We start from the raw sequence: 17,853 nt of genomic DNA, 5'->3' as shown, positions 1-17,853 counted from the left end.
ACAGCTGAATGTTAGATTTCAACTTGCATTTACTATACTAGAAAGCTATCATGAGTACTTTTACTTGAATATAACTATATATATATATATATATATATATATATAATATATATATATTTATTTATTTATTTTTAAATTATAAGGCTCTGATTATAAATTTTTTAAGTACAAAAATTAAGAAGCTAATATATCTAAAATATAAGGGGTAAAATTTCAAAAAATATTATATATTTTAAACCTCTGCACGTGGTATCACATGTCGAATCAACGATTGAGTTGAGGGCAAGATCGTCATTTCGACCGTTCTTGTTCGCTCCGACGATCAGGGGAACGCTCGCCCTCCTCCTGGTGTCCGCGATTGCCCGCCTCGCTGATCTCTTCGATATTAGACGCGTGGACGCCACCGGCGCGGGCTTAGTGGCGGAATCATTGCCTGGGTCGTCCGCCTCACCGCTGCCTCCGACGACTCCGAAGACCTCGTGTTCCGACAGGCGCCGCCGTTCCACAATGCCGCAGAGTGCGAACCTCCGTCGGTGAACGGGGCCTCGGCCAACGGCGTCGTGGGCTGCCAGTCGCTCCCGCCGCGCCAACCACGGCGGGGCCGGCTGATGCCACACTCAGGTGCCACAGCGCCCGCCGCCTCCTCCAGGTGGGGGCGGCCGCGGAGTCGACGCCTGCGTCGTGACCTTCACTGTCAACTGGCTCAGCGTGCTCAATGCCATCGCAGGCGCGTACAGCGAGAACCTCTCCGTTGTATGCATCGTCGGCGGGCACAAGTCCAACGACTACGGCACGAACCGCATCCTCCTCCGCCGCAGGGTGTTCACCGACGGCCACAAATCAGGACAGGTTTGTTGCCCTTAATTTAATAGACGAAATGACTGTCTTGCCCTTAACTTAATCTTCAATTAGGTATTTGTTCAAAATCATTTTATTTCTTATCTTAGATGTATTCATCATCAACAACAACAGCAACAAGATCCTAAATCTTAATTATTTAGGATCGATTACATGAATCTTTTATCGTCGTTGAGATGTGAGATTAGAAATAGTTGCTGCTTGAATTTTGATAGCTGACATGGTCGGAGCACTAAAATGGTTATTTTGTTCAGCATTGTTTCTGCTGTGAAATAGTTGCTGACAATTAATAGTTGCTTTGTTGGTAGCAGTCAATTAATATTTGTGGAATGTATGGTGTTAGATTAGTCTTCAAGCCTGATCTAATTGTTTCTTCTTCTTCTTCCCTCCTCGAAGACTTAATCGAGTCTTAATAATAGTGAAGGAGAGTGATTCTGGCAATCTTAAGCCTGTGATTAGCTTGAATAGTATTTTGTTTTGTTCATCATGTGGGGACTAAAACACTGCTATTTAATCTCATGGCAGCTGACTCCGATCTTTCTTTTGGTCCTCGGAGAAGATGATTTGAGATTCTCTTGGCATTTGACCTTCGACTAAAGACACGAAAAGCTACAGAAGCCTATCGCATGACGATCTCAAATCTCAAAAGCTTCGCTAGAAACAGCTGCTCCTCCATGTGCTCTCTCGGTATCAAAGAAAGTTCCACTACCACATACGTGAAACTACGAGCATGCTTGCCAGGCTTTTGGACTCATATCACTTTCGATCATGTAGCTGTTTGCTTGCATCACGTTTGGTTCTTTCAATGGTTTTCCCACCTACAGATAGGCTTTCTCCACTTGGGAGACAAGACTTGAAACAAAAGCTACCCTGTTCTCTGCAGTATGTGCTCTAATCTTTATCTAAGCTTTGCACTGGAAGGCTCCGCATTAGAGTCATTGCACTCATTGCTTCTCATGATCTAATTATCGACTTTTAACTTTTCTGTGATTTAGCAGGTCTCAACAGAATCACCTCATTCTTCTTAAGTGATTGCAGGAGATTTGTGGAGGCATAAATATTATAGTGAAGGGTTATGTTCTTCACGTCCAATAAGCAAGCTTTTGCTTCTCCCCTGCAACACAAGGTGGAGGTCCATTCTCTTAGATCTTCATCCCTGCCATGCTCCAATTGTCAAGGAAGAAATGCGGTGATTTATATTGCGTACAACATGTCAGCTGCCAGAAAGATTCAAGTCTGAGAGCAATAAATTTAGAGCTTAATGGTTACAATGCCAACAGTTTGTTTGGCTGTGGAAGGAACAGCTCAAAACTTTTGCAGCACAGGAAATGGTTGCATAGAATATACATCGGCTCCTGTTCTATTCTCGGGGTCTACTCTGGCTTGCATAGAATACTCTCGGTGGTGCAAAGCTGCAGGTTGGTTGATGACAGCAGGACTTCAGCCCCCTTGTTTCTGCTGGCCATGCCCATGGGACTCAAGAAAAGGTGAGTCTTTTTCCCATCACCAGAGGAAAAAGGTGGGTGTGGGTACTGACCACCTTGCCCCACACTCTCTTTAATTGGTACCAGAAAACACCAGAAACCTACCAAAATCATTTAAGAAAGCTGATTCTTTGACAAGCATTAGGCTGCTTGGGACAGAGGACAACAAAGGTATCTTAAGCTTCTTTTGAGATGATTTATCCAAAACAAGGGGAAAACCCCAGTAGTGCTAGTTTCATTTGAAGTAACCACTGCCATTATACCCCTCACTTTCATCCCTTTTGAGGCTTTGCTCATCTTTGGTAATCCCCATTTTAAATGATCTTTACATTCTCCTTTTTGTCCTTTCTGCTGAGAAACCTTGCTCAAGACCAGTTCTATCTTGTCTCTTATCCATTTCTATCAAGAGCACCTGCTTCATGCTGCTGGAAAATTTGAATTGGTGCACAAATTTTGAGTGCTATCTCGAGACATGCTAATGCTCTAATTTCTAGTCAAGCAAGTGTCAGTAAAAAAGGGACTTGATTCAGTGTATGAACAATGTTGGTGTGCCAGGCATATGAAGATCATGTTTATCCCCACAAACATAATCAATCAATCCATACAAATTAATTTGACTTGGTTTTATTTAAATAATGCCTCAATAAATGAGTTTGAGAAAGGTAATGTGCATCTGATCTCTGAAGGACCACCAGTTGTTGTTGTGTCAGGATTGAGGAAAGGCAAAAAAAGGAAAAAAAAATGTGAGAAGAACTTTGACATTTATTGCTCTTGTATGACTCCCAAGAAAGAGGTCTACCATTCATTATTTTATGTCTGTGAGTGGCATAGGTCAAGCTGTGTCTGTGTGGTTGATTGGGAGCCTTCTTTAAAGAGGCTCTTCCTGCCTTTGGCTGAAACCTTCCAAATTGGTTGTTTTATTGTTTGGCCTGTGTTGCATGCTGCTTTCCGCAGTGGAGGAACTGTGGTACTTGGTGGGAGCTGGAGATACCTGTAGACCCATTTGGCCATTCCTGTCACTGGCTTTGCTTCTTTTCAGATACCCATAGAGGTAAGAAGTAGGATCTGCTTGCTCTGAAAGAGTGAAGACTCATGGCCTTCTCGGTGCCATCTTTTCTTTTCATGCCTTCTCTGATAAATGCTTCTTACTCTGTGTTTCAGCCGCTTCTCTAAGGATCTACGCTCATGGAGTCTGAGGGGAAGCATGACATCCAAATGCAGGGTGTGAAATGCCAAACCCATTTCTTGGACAAAATGCATTCCCGCAAGATATCTTCCGGGCACAAGCGCTCCAAGAGGTAGCTTATCTCCTTCCCAAAACTACCGTTGCTATCTTGTCATCGTGCCACTGGTTCTTGATGGACCAATAGATCTTTGTCGAGAGCTGTGGTTATATTAGAGCTGCAGAATATCGGCACTCATTTCTGGAACCATTTCTCCTTGTCACTGCTGGTCTTTGATTTCAGTGACTCCGAGAAGAGAAACAACGAAGATATATTGAACTCTTCGGCTAAACCAGTTCATCATGCTAAGCCGGTAAAGCTCGTCTCCTCTCTTTTGCTCCTCTCAGATTCCAGGATCTCGTAGCGATCTTGTGGTTCTTAAATGACTGGAACAGTTTAACCTCTCATGGATTTCTCTGTTTTCTGTTTCTAATCTTTATGTCGAAAGTTCGGTCTTTTGTTATGATCCATAAGTCAATCTTGCATACATGAGTAATCTGATAAGGTCATAGATTTTTGCTTGACTCTTTTTAGCTCTTTTATACACCAGTTATGCATTCAGCAGCAGACTATCTTTCATCTGCTTCGTTCGACTTAGGGAAGCACTTAATCTGTGTTTCTTTGATTCAAGGTTAATGGAAAGTCTACTGGCGACAGTGAGATCCACGATAAGCAATCGCCTAGCGCTAAGGTCCAAATATCACTGAAACAAGAGGTACTTAGATCTGTTCCATTTTATTACCACAAATGTGGGCAAGTCAAGTTATACTGATCAAGATAGCATTTAATTAATTCTTCTTAAATAGTTCCTCTCTCTCTCTCTCTCTCTCTCTCTCTCTCTCTCTATATATATATATATATATATATATATATATATATATATATATATATATATATATATACACACACACTTTAGCTGAAAAGAGAAGCTTGGTTCCTTGCCGTTATGATTCAGTACATAGTAAGCACTATAACCATCCTGAAAATTCATTTATAACCAGTTTTACAGCATTTTCAATTTTCAACAAAATTGTTCAAGAATCATGGAGAAAGTGTCGAGCAATATTCGTAGATTTTTTTTGAATTTTTCCTACTTGCGTTAACATGCTGCAGATTCTGCAACTTGAGAAGCGGCTACAGGATCAACTGGTTATGCGATGTGATCTAGAAAAAGCCTTGGGGTATGGCTGTTCTGTGGTTTGTTCCTCGAAAGAAAGTTCAATGCCAAAGGTAGCTGCCATTTAATGCTTTCCTCATCCTTTTCTTGGGTCTTTTTGCAACTGAACAATATCAATCACATTAACTATCTCATTATGTAAATATGTTCATTTCTGCTCAATTAGACAGAACTAGGAAAAAACAAACACATTGATTGGGTTGGCATCGATTAATCCAATACCATAGTGTTATTATTATTTTATATGAGATCCATCACATTGAGTGCTTCTTACACTAATCAATTACCGTGCGGTAGAAAACTCTACAAAGTAATATTTTTAATACATTATGAGTGTAATTTCTGTCCTTCATGCTGACTCGTTTTCATAGGCCATAAGCATGTTGATCTGGATTTGACCATGATCTAGTGAATGACTACTATATATCAACTTTGTAAGAGTTGATATTCATTCTCATTCTGAATTTGTCTACACTAGTCGAATTTTATGCAAATACATTTTGTTGTATACTTAATATGTCAGTTTCTGTTTGCTGATATAGCTAAAACTGCTTGTGTTTTCAGCCTACAAAGGAACTGATAAGGGAGATAGCCATTCTAGAATTAGAGGTCATGCATCTGGAGCAGTATCTGTTGTCACTTTATCGCAAAGCTTTTGAGCAGCAAACATCTACCTTATCTCCTCCTGCTAATGGAAACAAAACTAAAAAGGTTTTAGGTTCTCAACCAGAGTCACTTCCTGAGTCAGCGAAACTTAAAATCTCATCTAAGAAAGGAAGCTCGAGAATTCAATCTAGTCAAGCAGAGGTGCCACAGAAATGGACCGCTGACTCGGTGAATCGAGATTGTGAAGTCAAGTGTCAGGGGAAGTTACTTGGTTCTGATATTCACTGCAGCCATTCTTCGCTTTCTCACCGTGCTGTTTGTTCTGCTAGAATTTCACCTTCAGAGGAAAGTCTTGCTAGAGCTCTTGACTCGTTCCATTCTCAACCTTTGTACCTCCACGAGGTAAGTGGATGTCAATCTTTGACTAGTATCAGATTTGAACCACAATTTTTGCAACCGAGTGACTGTTAAATTCATTTCCTAATTTTGATTCTGAAATTCTCCTTGTCCAGGAAGAACAAAATGCTAATTCGGGGGTGATAAGCTTGGCAGAATATCTTGGGACTAGTATCACCGATCATGTTCCAGAGTCTCCTAATAAACTTTCAGAAGATATGGTCAGATGCATGGGTGCCATATATTGCAAACTGGCTGACCCTCCATTGGTTTATCATGGCCTTTCGTCATCTCCTGCTTCATCTTTCTCATCTATGAGTGCACTCTCTCCCCAATATCTGGGGGATATGTGGAGTCCTGGCTATAAAAGAGAATCGAATCTAGATTCTCGGTTAATTAATCCTTTCCGAGTTGAAGGACTGAAAGAATTCAGTGGACCATACAATGCAATGGTGGAGGTGCCTCTTATTTGTAGAGATCGTCGGAGGCTGAGGGATGTTGAAGACATCCTACATAACTATAAGTGAGTTGCATGATTCCACCTCAACTCTTGTCTAGTGCTGCTGCTTTTTACCTGCATTGCTTTTCTCATTAGTACGATGCTAAACTTCTGCACTGCCAAGCATTACGAGTCTTAATTACCTGAGGCATAATAATAAAATTGAAACTCTTTGACAGATTAATCCTTCAGCGATTGGAGACAGTTGATCCAAGAAGGCTGAAAAATGATGAAAAGCTTGCCTTTTGGATAAACATACACAATGCCATCATCATGCATGTAATTTTTTTCTCTAGAGCTATAATTTTCTCCAGATTTTTCACTCCTAGCAGAAGAATATCTTGCACCTTCTAACTGGACTTTTGTGGACCTTCTCAGGCATATATAGAATATGGAATTCCAGAAGGTAATGTGAAGAAAACTTCTTTGCTCATCAAGGTACATAACAATGATTAAGTGAAAGAATGACGAATCAAGTATTGCCTTTTGCTTAGATAATGTGAAATAACATACACATCTTACAGGCAATGTGCAGTGTAGGTGGTTGTTCGACTAATGCAGCCATGATACAAGGTTACATTCTTGGGTGCAGGACACACTGTTCCGGGCAGGTAGGCCTCGTACTCTTGTTCTTCTTTAATTTTTTTACCTACGATGGCTGAGAAAGATCTTAGGATTATGCAGTCACATGTCCACCATAACTTCAATAGCTCATGCCCCACAACCATGTCTTCATCTTACCCAATTAAATCTGTTCTTAGATTTACTGTTGTTCATCCATCAAGCATGTCAAAAAGCTGACGTAAACTGACTGAGGAATTTTATGTATTAGGAATATGTAGAGAAAGGAAATGCAAGGATTTGTATACAGACAAGTGAAGCTGTTGAAACTAGGCACCTAAAGTCGTACATATCATTGTAGTATAAATTTATGCCTATGGAGTAGAACTTAAACACACAAGCAAATGTAATTAACTATGAATAACACATAAAACCAGAAGAAATAACAGAAGTTACAGATCCATCGAATAATTGGAAAAAGCAGGTGCTTTGAGTTTGGCTGATTAATTGTCATGAATATAGCTAGCTGGAATCTATACGTGTAGCATTCACATTCCTGCTATGGAGAGTCGATGACACAAAATATGGCCTGATCTTGAGGTATAGATACCGAGATTAACCTCCAATATATAGGAGAAGATAGATGTATAATTATTGTATCACTGTATTGTAGGGAACCTATCTATATGTGTATAAGAGATATAGAGATGCTTAATCGAAAATAGAGAACTGGTCAGAGATTTCTGATCTCATTTTCCAAAAAACTTTATGTAGTAAGAATACTCACATACAAGGGAGGATGGTAACAGTCACAGGCACATCTTCTATTGGTACCTGCATCGTATCTGTACCTGTGTGTACAACGTCCAAAGTCTTTCATGAACTATTGACATGATCAACCGGAACACATCTGCTGGTGACTGTTGATCATTTTTCTCCAAGGAGTCTTAGTTTGTTTAGATGTTTTCTGTTCAAAAATTCCGAACATTCCCAAATGAGGCTTATGGAGTGTCCTGCTTTCCTTGCAGTGGCTTCGGACATTGCTCTATCCGAGGTTAAAGCAGAAGGCCAGAGATGAGTGGCAAGCCTATGCAATTGAGCAACCAGACCCTCTTCTATACTTTGCGCTCTGTTCGGGAAGCCATTCTGATCCTGCGGTAAACTTCTTAATTGCATTCATCTGATTTTTTTATGTTTTCTTCACCGTTTTTTTTTTTTTTTTTTCCTCTTGTTACAGCTGAGTGATAAAAAATGAGCATAAAAATCATGTCTTAGGGATCATGATCTGCTTGATAATTACAAAGAGCTATTTATGAAATCTTTTTAAAATTGTTAGTTTATGTTCAACAAATTTAAAATTAGAAGCATTTATGTGTTTAGGCCTCACTCTTTTCATACTTGAATTCAATGGCTTCGTATGTATGATGCTGACAGGTCCGAATATATAACTCTGATAGACTGTTCCATCAGCTGGAATCAGCAAAGGAAGAGTACATTCGTGCTACCGTTGGTATTTGGGAGGAACAGAAGATCCTTCTACCAAAGCTTGTAGAATCATATGCTAAGGACACAAAACTAAGCTCGCAAAGCTTGGTCGACATGGTTCAACGTTACCTTCCCGAGACTCTTAGGATGGCCATGCAGAGATGCCAACAAGGCAGATCGAAAAAGATCATCGAATGGGTACCTCACAACTACAGTTTCAGGTATCTGCTCTCCAGAGAATTAGCATTTCCTCAGATCAACTGACAAATAACACGATGCTGGCTGTGAAAGAGGATTCACATCTCTCTTTATTTTGTTTTTCTTGTACAAAAACAAAAGAGCTGATGCATTTTGTATATTGAGAGGTTGCAATGCATCATCACCTGTGCATAATTCAGTTGGCCTTGATGAAATCCTGACATTAACTTTGGCATAGAAGGTAAAAAAGTATATTTGCCTTTTCGTCAAGGAGATGATTGCATGGCTTGTACTGACACCAGTTCGAAAGGATGATGGCTTCTGCATCTTCTCAGGTGTTTCACTTGCTACTGGAAGTTACTCTCATCATCTTTCAGGATTGTTGTATGAAAGAAGGATCACATAACAAAGCAGTTCAAGCTTTCACCGAGTCCAACACAGACATAGTAGACTCATGTTTCTGCTTGAATCAAAGGTGGAGAAGGATGTTTCTCCTTTCCTTTTCCTGGAGAATAAACATGATCTGATCAGACTGCAGGAAAAGGCTATTGTGTTTTGTGTTTTGGTTTGTAATCTTTTTTTGCAAGGATATGTTGGGAAGTCACAAAAGTAGGATTCTGTTTCCATATTTTTTAAAATGAAAAATGAAAAAACAATTTCTTAGAAATCCAAAAAATTGGGTTTTTGCAAGTTCCTGATCGTGTGTTTTGGCAAGAAGAAACGCCAACATCTCAGGATGATAAGGATGAAGAGCAGCAGCAGATGCTTCTCGCGAGTCGTGCTGCGCGTCTTCTGCCACCAATACCATAACTGCATCTTTCTTCCTCATCTGTTGACGTCAGAGGAACGGTAGATGCCGCCGCCGCCGATGGCTTCGACACATCTCCCGAGTGGCAGAAGCCAGCCACGAGTGCTAGTAGGTGGATTTGGTGTCAGTCCTTTGCCACTTCCATGTGTTGCAACTTGTACCTGCATCTGTCTCCTTGTGCTCGACTTTCGGACCTCTCCATGCTCTATATGAATACACGGAGGGAGAGAGTAACTCATCGTCGGAGGCAGAAATGGAGGCGGCGTCCGAGGGGGAGTCTCGAGCCATTGCTTTCGGTGAACAGCAGGAGGCTCTCGTGGTGAGGTCATGGAATGCGATGAGGAAGGTCGCAGCTGATGTTGCACTGAAGTTCTTCTTGAGGTTGCCTCTCTTGCCTGCTTCCTTCCATCTCTGTTCTTCGTCACCGCGTCGCCGGCAACACACAGTGTGTTCTGCTCTTGGCAGGGTCTTCGAGATCCAACCTTCAGCCGCTCGACTCTTCTCCTTCCTGCGCGACTCCAAAGTGCCGCTCGACAAGAACCCAAAGCTCAAATCCCATGCCATGTCTGTGTTCACCATGGTATATCTTCTTCCTTCCTTCCCTTCCCTTCCTTCCTTCCCCCTTTCAATGCCATGTTCGGTTGCAGGTGTGCGAGTCTGCGACACAGCTGAGGAAGAAAGGCAAGGTTTCGGTGAGAGAGACGACGTCGAAGAAGTTGGCGGGCACTCATCTCAAGGCTGGCGTCGTCGATAAACATTTCGAGGTTATTACTCATCGAAGAATCGCTCAAACCAATTGATAATGATTGTTAATTCCAAGCCAATGGGTTTTTTACGCAGGCGGTGAGGTCTGCGTTGTTGGATACCATAAAGCACGCAGTTCCGGAGATGTGGTGCCCTGAAATGAGTGCTGCCTGGGGAGAAGCCTACGACCACTTGGCTGCAGCTTTAAAGGAAGAGATGAGGCTTCTCACTTCTTCTTCCTAAGAAGTGGTAGCTTTGTCCATCCTCTGATGAATAAAATGATATCTTATATACAGGGTTTGAATATAGTCTAATAGAAGAAGAAGAAGAAGAAGAAGAAGAAGAATACCACTTCGGTAAGCTTTGGAAACTGAGTGTGTAACCAGAGATTAATAATGAATGGCTCCCTCGCAACATGCCGAGGGGAAGAAGAAGAGTCGAAGCTCTTCCCATGACACTCTCTCTTTGTTTCGCTCGTGCTCTGCTGCGAGTAAGCATCGTAGAGAAGGGCAAAGAAACTGTTTGCAGTTCTTGATTTCAACCCTCATCGATCCGAAACAATCTTAGCTTCATATGAATACGAGGATGAAGACGGAACATATAGCTTTGGGTTTTAGCCGTATCGTCTTTACGCAAAAATGGCTTCTGCTGCTGTTCTATTAACGACGGCACACAGAATCGATGATGACATGCACGTCAGGAGGGCAGGCGGAGGGCGGCGCTGGCCTTGGCGGCGAAGAGGCAGAGGTCGGGGAGGGAGAGGGGGCGGTGGGAGTAGGAGAGCGGGAGTAGGAAGTACAGCTGCCCGGGCTGCAGCTTCTCCCCTTCCCCCACCACCGGCGGATGAGCTCCCACCTGCATCGCCTCGCCGCTGCAGACGTAGTACCCCGGGCTCCTCGCGACCACGCGCCCCGCCGGCACCGCCGTCTCGTACTCCTCCATCTTCCCGTCGGCGCGTATCACCTTCGCCGTCGCCGAGGAGGACCACTGCGCCGTCCAGCGCCGTTGCTGCTGCTGCTGCTGCTGCCTGACCTTGGACGACACCGGCGCACAGTTCCCCATCACGTATCTCTCCCGGCTCGCGACGTGTTGCATGAGAGAGAGGGACGCTCACTGACCGCTGAGACCCATCAGTGGACTTGATATAACGCAGCAGACGCAACTGGATTCTCGCAGATTTACCAAACTAACCTTCGCTTTGACCCAAATCCATAACGTGCGAACGCCGCTACTTTGACCCCCACAGAGAATGCGCAAAGCACCAACTCGTCCATCTTCTTCCTCTGATCAAATCTAACGTTTCCGCGAACGATCTGTCTGCCCTCAAGTCCAGCGAGAGCTCAGCTTCGTGGTCTTATCCGACCATCAGGAAGCAGGTACGGAACGACAGCATCGAACAGGAGGAAGAAGATTGCACATGAGATGTTTGTGGAAAGGACGAGGACAATGATGCAGAGAGGGAGGGGAAGGGCAGAGTAGGAAACGACGGGGAGGGGGGGGGAGGGGTCTCTTTCTGGGCAGCTTCGGATGGGGTTGGCCTCACGGGTCACCCGTGGCCGTGACGGGTGGCTTTTTCCTTGAGCTGGAGCGCAGCAGGTCACGCCGGCCTGCTTTCGTGGAAGTCTCCTCCTCCGGCTGGGCATCTCATGTGATCCAGCAAAAGTGAGCAGGTCAAAAAGATCCGGAAGGGTGGGATGGTGACGGTGGCGGTGGTGGTGGTGGTACTGTTGATTTAGACGTCTCTTGCCCTCTTTCTTCCTTGCCGTAGAAGCACATCCATAGCTGGTCAGCATCCAGCACTCGGTACTCGTTTGTCTTACTGCAGCAGTCACAGCTTCTCCTGATTGCTTTGCTATAGAAGAGAAATGAGTCATCGACATGGATCGAGCCCAAATCCATGAGATAATTGCAACAGAAGCCCATACAATATTCTATAGCCTCCTCAAGACACTTGCAATTGCCGACAAAGTTCTCTGGTATTATTGACGTCATTTTTTATTTGTTTTTGTGTGGAAATTGGAAAAAGAAATCCCCCCAAATATTTTATTTTATTTACAGAACTAATAGACCAAAATTTTCCGATTGGCTGCGTTGCCAAAAGCTTCCGATCGCTTCGACCTCCTACATCATCCCATCGATTAATTAGATCTCGAACGTCCATCCTCGATCCACCGGTCGACGTCTGCCCGTCATGACCAACGAACTCTTTCGCTTGGACGGTTCAGATCGTTCCGCCCGATCTTGCATTGAAGGTTTCCGCCTCCCCTTCTTTTACCTCTCTATTCCGGAATGGCGCTCAGATCCGGCGCAAACTTGCGCAGTCCGCCACCGCCTCTACTACACCTCCGCGCCTTCTCCTCCTCCCTCCCGCCGATGGGCACGGCCACCGACACCCCCGCGGGAAACACCTGTGGTGACACAACCCCCCCGCCGCACTGACCCGCGGCGCCCACCAGCGCGGCGCTCGCCTTCACCGCGAGCCTCGCGAGGTCCTCGGCCTGGAGTCGGCGCTTCAGCATCGACCGCGGGAGCGCGAAGTAGAGCTGCCCAGGGCGGAGCTCCTCCTTGGCGCCCACCCCGGAGACGAACGCGTCGAACTCCATCTCGTCCGCATCGCACACGAAGAAGCACGCGGCGTCCTTGCCCAGCGCGCCCGCGGCCGTCACCGGCCGCGAGTACTCGCGGAGCCCACCGTCGGGAAGCACCACCTTCGCAGTCCCCGCGGCCCCCACCACCACCGCCGCCGCCGAGGCGCACGAGCTGCAACCCCCCATCGCCGAGGAGAAAGCAATGCCGATTGAATTGGCCCCTCTTTTGCTCTCAATTTGAAATCTCCGTTGCCGTTTCGCTTTCCGTCGGGAGACGAGGCGCGAGTTGTTATAGGAGGAGCGTCACGCGTCGGCTATTTTGTCGTGTAGCGAAAACATGCCAGCCCGGAGTCCGATGATGACAGCTGGTGACGGGTCGGGAGTGTCGCTTCCGAAATGGTCATAGCTTTCGAGAAAATTACGACAGATGGGATTAACCTCGAGAACTGAAGGCACCCCCAATAAAGCCTTGGCTGAGAGTTCCAACGAGCATTCTATTATATTGGAAATGGAGAGCCTACGTGTAGCTTTCGATAGACGCCTTACAGTAAAAGTCGCAACGAGATAGATGTACGCGTGTAGCTCGTAGGGAACGTTGTGCCAAGGTCAGTCTAGTAAATTAGTTTGAAAGGTGGTCGAGGTGTCATGTTCTCATGCCCCGACAGATCGACAGAGGTGTTTTGGTGTCGCCACGTGGGGCAACTCTATCTGGCACAGGACTCGCGTGGGAGAGTAGTCGACCACGTGGTTTCTGATGCCCCGCAAAATTACTGACTCCTCCCTGCCGCGTGTTGTCCTCACCGACAAAACTTACGCCTGCGCCCCACGCAGGCAATCGTTGCCTGTCATAGAACGACACGTCAGTCTTTAGCTGAAGAAACATCAACGAAGCAAGGTGGGTCGGATACCCATGCGGATGCCATTAATTTTACATTGTAGTCAGTGCACTGGGAAGCGTGTAGGTCGCAGGAAATGCTGTAAGAGTTTGTGAAAGGCAGGAGATTGGCTGAGGTCGTTCACGTTCCAGCTTTCAAGAATTGGGTCGTAGAGTAGAATGCGGACGTGGCGTGAGTCCAGGCGACGGAAGCCGGATTCCCTGCCAGGCCTCCGTGTCGCCTCGAACGGAGACAACGTCTCCTCGGGAGCCACAGGGGGTGTGCGTCGGCAGACGAACGCACCACGTGGCCTTCAATGCTTCGTACGATTTGCCTGATTCAAATGGGCTCCGCTGTCGCCCCTCCCGCCGGCTCCCGTGTGACCGCGGCAGGTTTGGTCGTCGTGCACACGAGTGGATGCTGTGTACAGGCAGAGTTGGTCCATGTGGACCCGACGTGGTGGGCTCAGCCAATTACCGGGTCCCACAAAATGGTGGCCACTAGATTTCAGTTCGAATCTCTTAGTTGTCTTAACGACGGTTCCTTCTTGTGTTTAGCTGGAAGCTTGTCATCCGAGCCCAGCTCTCGACACCAAGCTGACAGTCTCGTGACAACCTACGCTTACGGGTGAGTTTTCCCTCATCATCGGGGACGGCGAGGTGGCCATGCGGGCCATCGGACCATCGACACTTCGGGTCGAGCCGCCGGCAGAACGGGCGGGCGAAGAGGGATACGGTGATGGCGAGCCACGACGCGGCGTTCGAGGAGCGGGCGGGGGAGATACTGTTCGGGTACCAGCCATTCGCTACGCAGGACGCGCGGGTGTTCGAGCGGGCGGAGGAGTTCGCGGGGGCGGCGCTGCTGCGCCACGTCGTCTGGTCGAACGAGCCCGACACGGAGTCGACCTCCCACATCATCCCGAACAAGCAGTGCACCGGGAAGGACTTCGTGGTGCCGGTGGCGCACCTCCTGTTCGTCGAGCTCCTCCTGCGCTACGACTCCTTCGAGGTTATTTTTAGTATACTGTGGCGTTCAGTATCTAAGAAACCACTAATAGTGAAGGTTGCAGTATAATACACTAATTCTTCCTCCTCATATTCTATATGGTTTCTTTACTCTTCGGCTTAGTAGAGCTCCACTAAGTCAGTGGTGAACGGAGTCTGGTTTGATGAGGACACCGACAAAGGTATGAAACTGACCAACTTAATAAAGTCTCCTTTCCCTCACTAAACTAATCCTCGACCAAACAGATTGCATTGCTCGATGTCCAAAGGTATCGCCACTTAATCTCACTTCAGATACATGCATCTGAGGCAGAACCCAAGAAAGCAAATGCGAAGCACCGTATCTAATTCATGGATTCCGAGTTAGCAAAGCTAATTAACACCACCTTTCCAGCATGCTTTGTCTTAATTGTATCAAAGCTTTAGACACTGATTCATTTCAAGCATACCAAGAACAAGAAGGCAAACAACACTACTTAAACAAGCCATTAAACATTATGCTCTCCAGATATTTCATCCCTGAAAGAATCAATCATCTAACATGAATTATATTAAAGACTGCAGATAGTTCTAGTGTTCGTGAGCTCGTGGGAGATAAACGCAGGTCTGCTATTTGGATTTCTCATGACCATCGACAACAAATTTGTACCGACAAGGAATAGCTTTTGCCGGCAGCATTCAAGAGTCTGGTTCGATCACGAACATGTTTTATAGACTTGCATAACAGCGGTACAACAATTGAGTTCATTGCTTTCAGAGCAGACAAGCTCGTATACATAATGCAGAAGATGGCATGCAGCCTCTCAAGCTACGCTAAATCTTCTCTGCCACTTAGAACAGTATGAAGAGAGGTCGCTTGAGATCACCAGCATGCAGGTGTTGGATCATCAAGGGGAGGAGAAGGCATCATCAAGCCATGCGTGAGGCTCCCCGTCCTTGTCGACGCCAGGCTCTAGCTCACGCAGGGAATGGAGAGCAGTCCGGATCTGGTTGACGCGTTTCCGGTGGCGGATCCGCCGCAGCACGACGTCTCTGTCGAGAGGCTTCCGCTCGGCGCCGCCGCCGCTGCCTTCGGAGTCCGGCTTGAGGTAGAGGCAACTGGTGACCGGGCTTCCGCCGGCCGGAAGCTGGTTCTCGTCACCATAAGTGGATGTTAGTGAGAAGGAGGAGGAGGAGGAGGGAGGCTTTTGGGAGATGAGGAAAGCCATGGCGAATGCAGCGAGACTGGAGTGAAGAGACCGAGAAGACTGAGAAGGTGGAGAAGAGAAGATGGGAAGGGTTTATATAGAAAGGTCTCTCAAGTCTCAGCTGCCCGGAGGAGAGTTTTGGTACTTCGAGATTCGTGTTCGAATAGAAAACTGTAACACTGACCCGCTTATTCGTCGCAAACAAGCGGATTTGGTTCTTTGGTTGGATCCGTTATAAGATCATCATGTTGCATAAATCCAGAACCCTAATCACGCATGTTTTTGCCAATCTTGAAGCAAAAAGAACTGGTACAGGATGGATCAGATCAGTAGATTAACAGGTTACACCCATTGGGCTCATCTTATTACGACCCCTTATCTCAGGTTTCCCTTAGGCTCCGATCAAGAATTGCTCCATCATGATGATATGTGTAAGAAGAACGATGGCATCGTCTTTGTCACCTCCAAAGGTATCACGGACTTAATTAGTTTTTTGTCTAAGTTATTCGACACATTTATATATTCGTCCACAAATGATTAGTATCATCAAAATCTCATATGATCCTTTAAGGACCTACAAAAGATAAGACGGATTAGAGAAAATATTGCTCATCATGTTATCATTATATTGCTCACCAAAGTAAAGCTTCGAGTAACTCATAGTCATACCTCTATATAATCAAGTTCCTTACAGGATTTCTCCTGTATGTATCGTATTGTCTAAAATTATTTTATTATGATTTGCTATAGTATGTCACCTCCTAATGATATCTTCATTATATTGTGATATTTGTAAGATAAATTCATATTATGATCTCTCCATGTATGACCTCAACTACTACATCGTAAAGCCTCTATCACCTTTGATTGTGTTCGCTTATTTGTCAATCGACATTCGTCCACTCACTCTCGAGTCATACATAAACAAAACATAACTCTAGGATAATTCATTACCCAACGGCTCTCAAAGTCTATTAACTTTGTTGAAATTGGTAGGCCATTGTCTAGATCTTAGGCTTCTGCCTCCATTACAATCTCTGATGTGAAACAGCTTCTTTTGCTACAACTCAAATGGTAGCACTATAATATTTTTTTTTAGAAATACTTGCCTCCACGTCCTCTTGCCTCATGCCAAGGTTTTTTGACATTAACTTTATCTTCGTAAGGTGAGTCGCATAAATTCTCCTACCAATTATATCGTTGAAATAATATACATGTGCTTCAAAACTCCATTCGACTTTAGTATCATACAATATAAGTTTGTTCTATTAGAATGAGAGACCGATGAAATGATATAATCTTATTTTTACTTATGTAAGAGTTCATGTCTTTGACCTTTATTTAAATGAAAGCTTTGTGTCTTCACTTTATATTTCATCTCCTATATCGACTCCCTTCATACGACTCAAGCACTTCACTAAGTTTCACTCAATTTACTCTACTCCTCTATATGCATTGAGTTGATAGTGACTTTCACACATACCATTTAATGGGTTAGTCCTTCGTCGAGTCCGATCTTTACATTGGATCTTAGTGTATCTTCGTTTGGTGATGCCTACGGTTGCTTTTCTACTTGATCTTGTAATGCATCTAGCATTATCTTGTGTAAGATCATGTGATAACTCCTCGCTACTTACCAGCTCCATTGAAGTTTATGGAGTTATTGTTTTAAGGTACTCCCCCAATATATGCAGTCTGTTATATATGATTTTTTTTCTAGAGAATCGTGACTTATCTCTCTGAAAGATCTATCTCATTGGAGTTTTTTTTTTTTTTGGCATCATTCTCTTTATAAGTTTTATAAACTATCATCCCCTTAGAATACTCCACCTTATTGAACATACTATATACTATTTTGTCACCACAAATGCACTTACTATATTACGATTCTTTGCCACTCCCGTTGCGCCCCTCAAGGCTCAGTAACATGTTGGACTTATTACACACTTCAGCCTCTTATAGATGTATCATTTTCATGTTGAAGAAAAAGTTCCCTTGCTCTATGACATCAAGTTTTGATCGTCTTGGGATGGTAATAGATAGTCTATCGTTTGCATACAAGCTCTTACATGAGTACTAATTTCTTTGAGTTAGTAATTGCCCTTACATTTGTGAGTTTTGCGCAACTCTTTTAGTCATCGAGTAACATATCCCTTTTTG

The 17,853-nt window shown here is 44.7% G+C and overlaps 4 protein-coding genes across 5 annotated transcripts; 2 read left to right on the top strand and 2 right to left on the bottom strand.

Annotated features, from left to right (window-relative positions):
* The first annotated feature begins 1,884 nt into the window (after nt 1–1,884).
* LOC103983585 (uncharacterized) lies at nt 1,885–9,105 on the top strand. Of its 2 annotated transcripts, XM_065176276.1 has the most exons (12): nt 1,885–3,393; nt 3,504–3,640; nt 3,809–3,878; nt 4,197–4,280; nt 4,679–4,795; nt 5,307–5,750; nt 5,861–6,267; nt 6,423–6,522; nt 6,622–6,681; nt 6,768–6,854; nt 7,833–7,961; nt 8,239–9,105. In XM_065176276.1, exons 2-12 carry the CDS (start codon nt 3,528–3,530, stop codon nt 8,551–8,553), a joined length of 1,926 nt encoding a protein of 641 aa, XP_065032348.1. In that variant the 5' UTR covers nt 1,885–3,393; nt 3,504–3,527; the 3' UTR covers nt 8,554–9,105. The 2 variants fall into 2 exon arrangements, with proteins under 2 accessions (XP_065032348.1, XP_065032349.1); XM_065176277.1 differs by lacking the exon at nt 1,885–3,393 and having other exon boundaries at nt 3,416–3,640.
* Nucleotides 9,106–9,491: 386 nt separating this feature from the next.
* LOC103983584 (non-symbiotic hemoglobin 1-like) lies at nt 9,492–10,306 on the top strand. Its single transcript, XM_018825812.2, has 4 exons — nt 9,492–9,676; nt 9,761–9,875; nt 9,943–10,059; nt 10,136–10,306. Exons 1-4 carry the CDS (start codon nt 9,549–9,551, stop codon nt 10,280–10,282), a joined length of 507 nt encoding a protein of 168 aa, XP_018681357.1. The 5' UTR covers nt 9,492–9,548; the 3' UTR covers nt 10,283–10,306.
* On the bottom strand, nt 10,286–11,751 carry LOC135659148 (uncharacterized). Its single transcript, XM_065176278.1, has one exon. The coding sequence runs from the start codon at nt 11,132–11,134 to the stop codon at nt 10,736–10,738; it is 399 nt and encodes a 132-aa protein (XP_065032350.1). The 5' UTR covers nt 11,135–11,751; the 3' UTR covers nt 10,286–10,735.
* A 317-nt stretch (nt 11,752–12,068) lies between these two features.
* Nucleotides 12,069–12,876, bottom strand: LOC103983586 (uncharacterized). The gene has a single exon (XM_009400822.3). It carries the CDS (start codon nt 12,811–12,813, stop codon nt 12,319–12,321), a length of 495 nt encoding a protein of 164 aa, XP_009399097.1. The 5' UTR covers nt 12,814–12,876; the 3' UTR covers nt 12,069–12,318.
* Nucleotides 12,877–17,853: the final 4,977 nt, after the last annotated feature.

This window comes from Musa acuminata, unplaced genomic scaffold, assembly GCF_036884655.1.
Source record: "Musa acuminata AAA Group cultivar baxijiao unplaced genomic scaffold, Cavendish_Baxijiao_AAA HiC_scaffold_437, whole genome shotgun sequence".
In the NCBI taxonomy this organism is placed as follows: domain Eukaryota; kingdom Viridiplantae; phylum Streptophyta; class Magnoliopsida; order Zingiberales; family Musaceae; genus Musa; species Musa acuminata.
This window is presented reverse-complemented; position numbering and strand designations above follow the sequence as displayed.

Coding starts and splice junctions, on each gene's coding strand:
- LOC103983585 (XM_065176276.1), top strand. CDS start 3,528: ATGGAGTCTGAGGGGAAGCATGACATCCAAATGCAGGGTGTGAAATGC. Junction 3,879..4,196: donor CAGTTCATCATGCTAAGCCG/GTAAAGCTCGTC, acceptor CTTTGATTCAAG/GTTAATGGAAAGTCTACTGG. Junction 5,751..5,860: donor AACCTTTGTACCTCCACGAG/GTAAGTGGATGT, acceptor CTCCTTGTCCAG/GAAGAACAAAATGCTAATTC.
- LOC103983584 (XM_018825812.2), top strand. CDS start 9,549: ATGGAGGCGGCGTCCGAGGGGGAGTCTCGAGCCATTGCTTTCGGTGAA. Junction 9,677..9,760: donor GCACTGAAGTTCTTCTTGAG/GTTGCCTCTCTT, acceptor TGCTCTTGGCAG/GGTCTTCGAGATCCAACCTT. Junction 9,876..9,942: donor CCATGTCTGTGTTCACCATG/GTATATCTTCTT, acceptor GTTCGGTTGCAG/GTGTGCGAGTCTGCGACACA.
- LOC135659148 (XM_065176278.1), bottom strand. CDS start 11,134: ATGCAACACGTCGCGAGCCGGGAGAGATACGTGATGGGGAACTGTGCG.
- LOC103983586 (XM_009400822.3), bottom strand. CDS start 12,813: ATGGGGGGTTGCAGCTCGTGCGCCTCGGCGGCGGCGGTGGTGGTGGGG.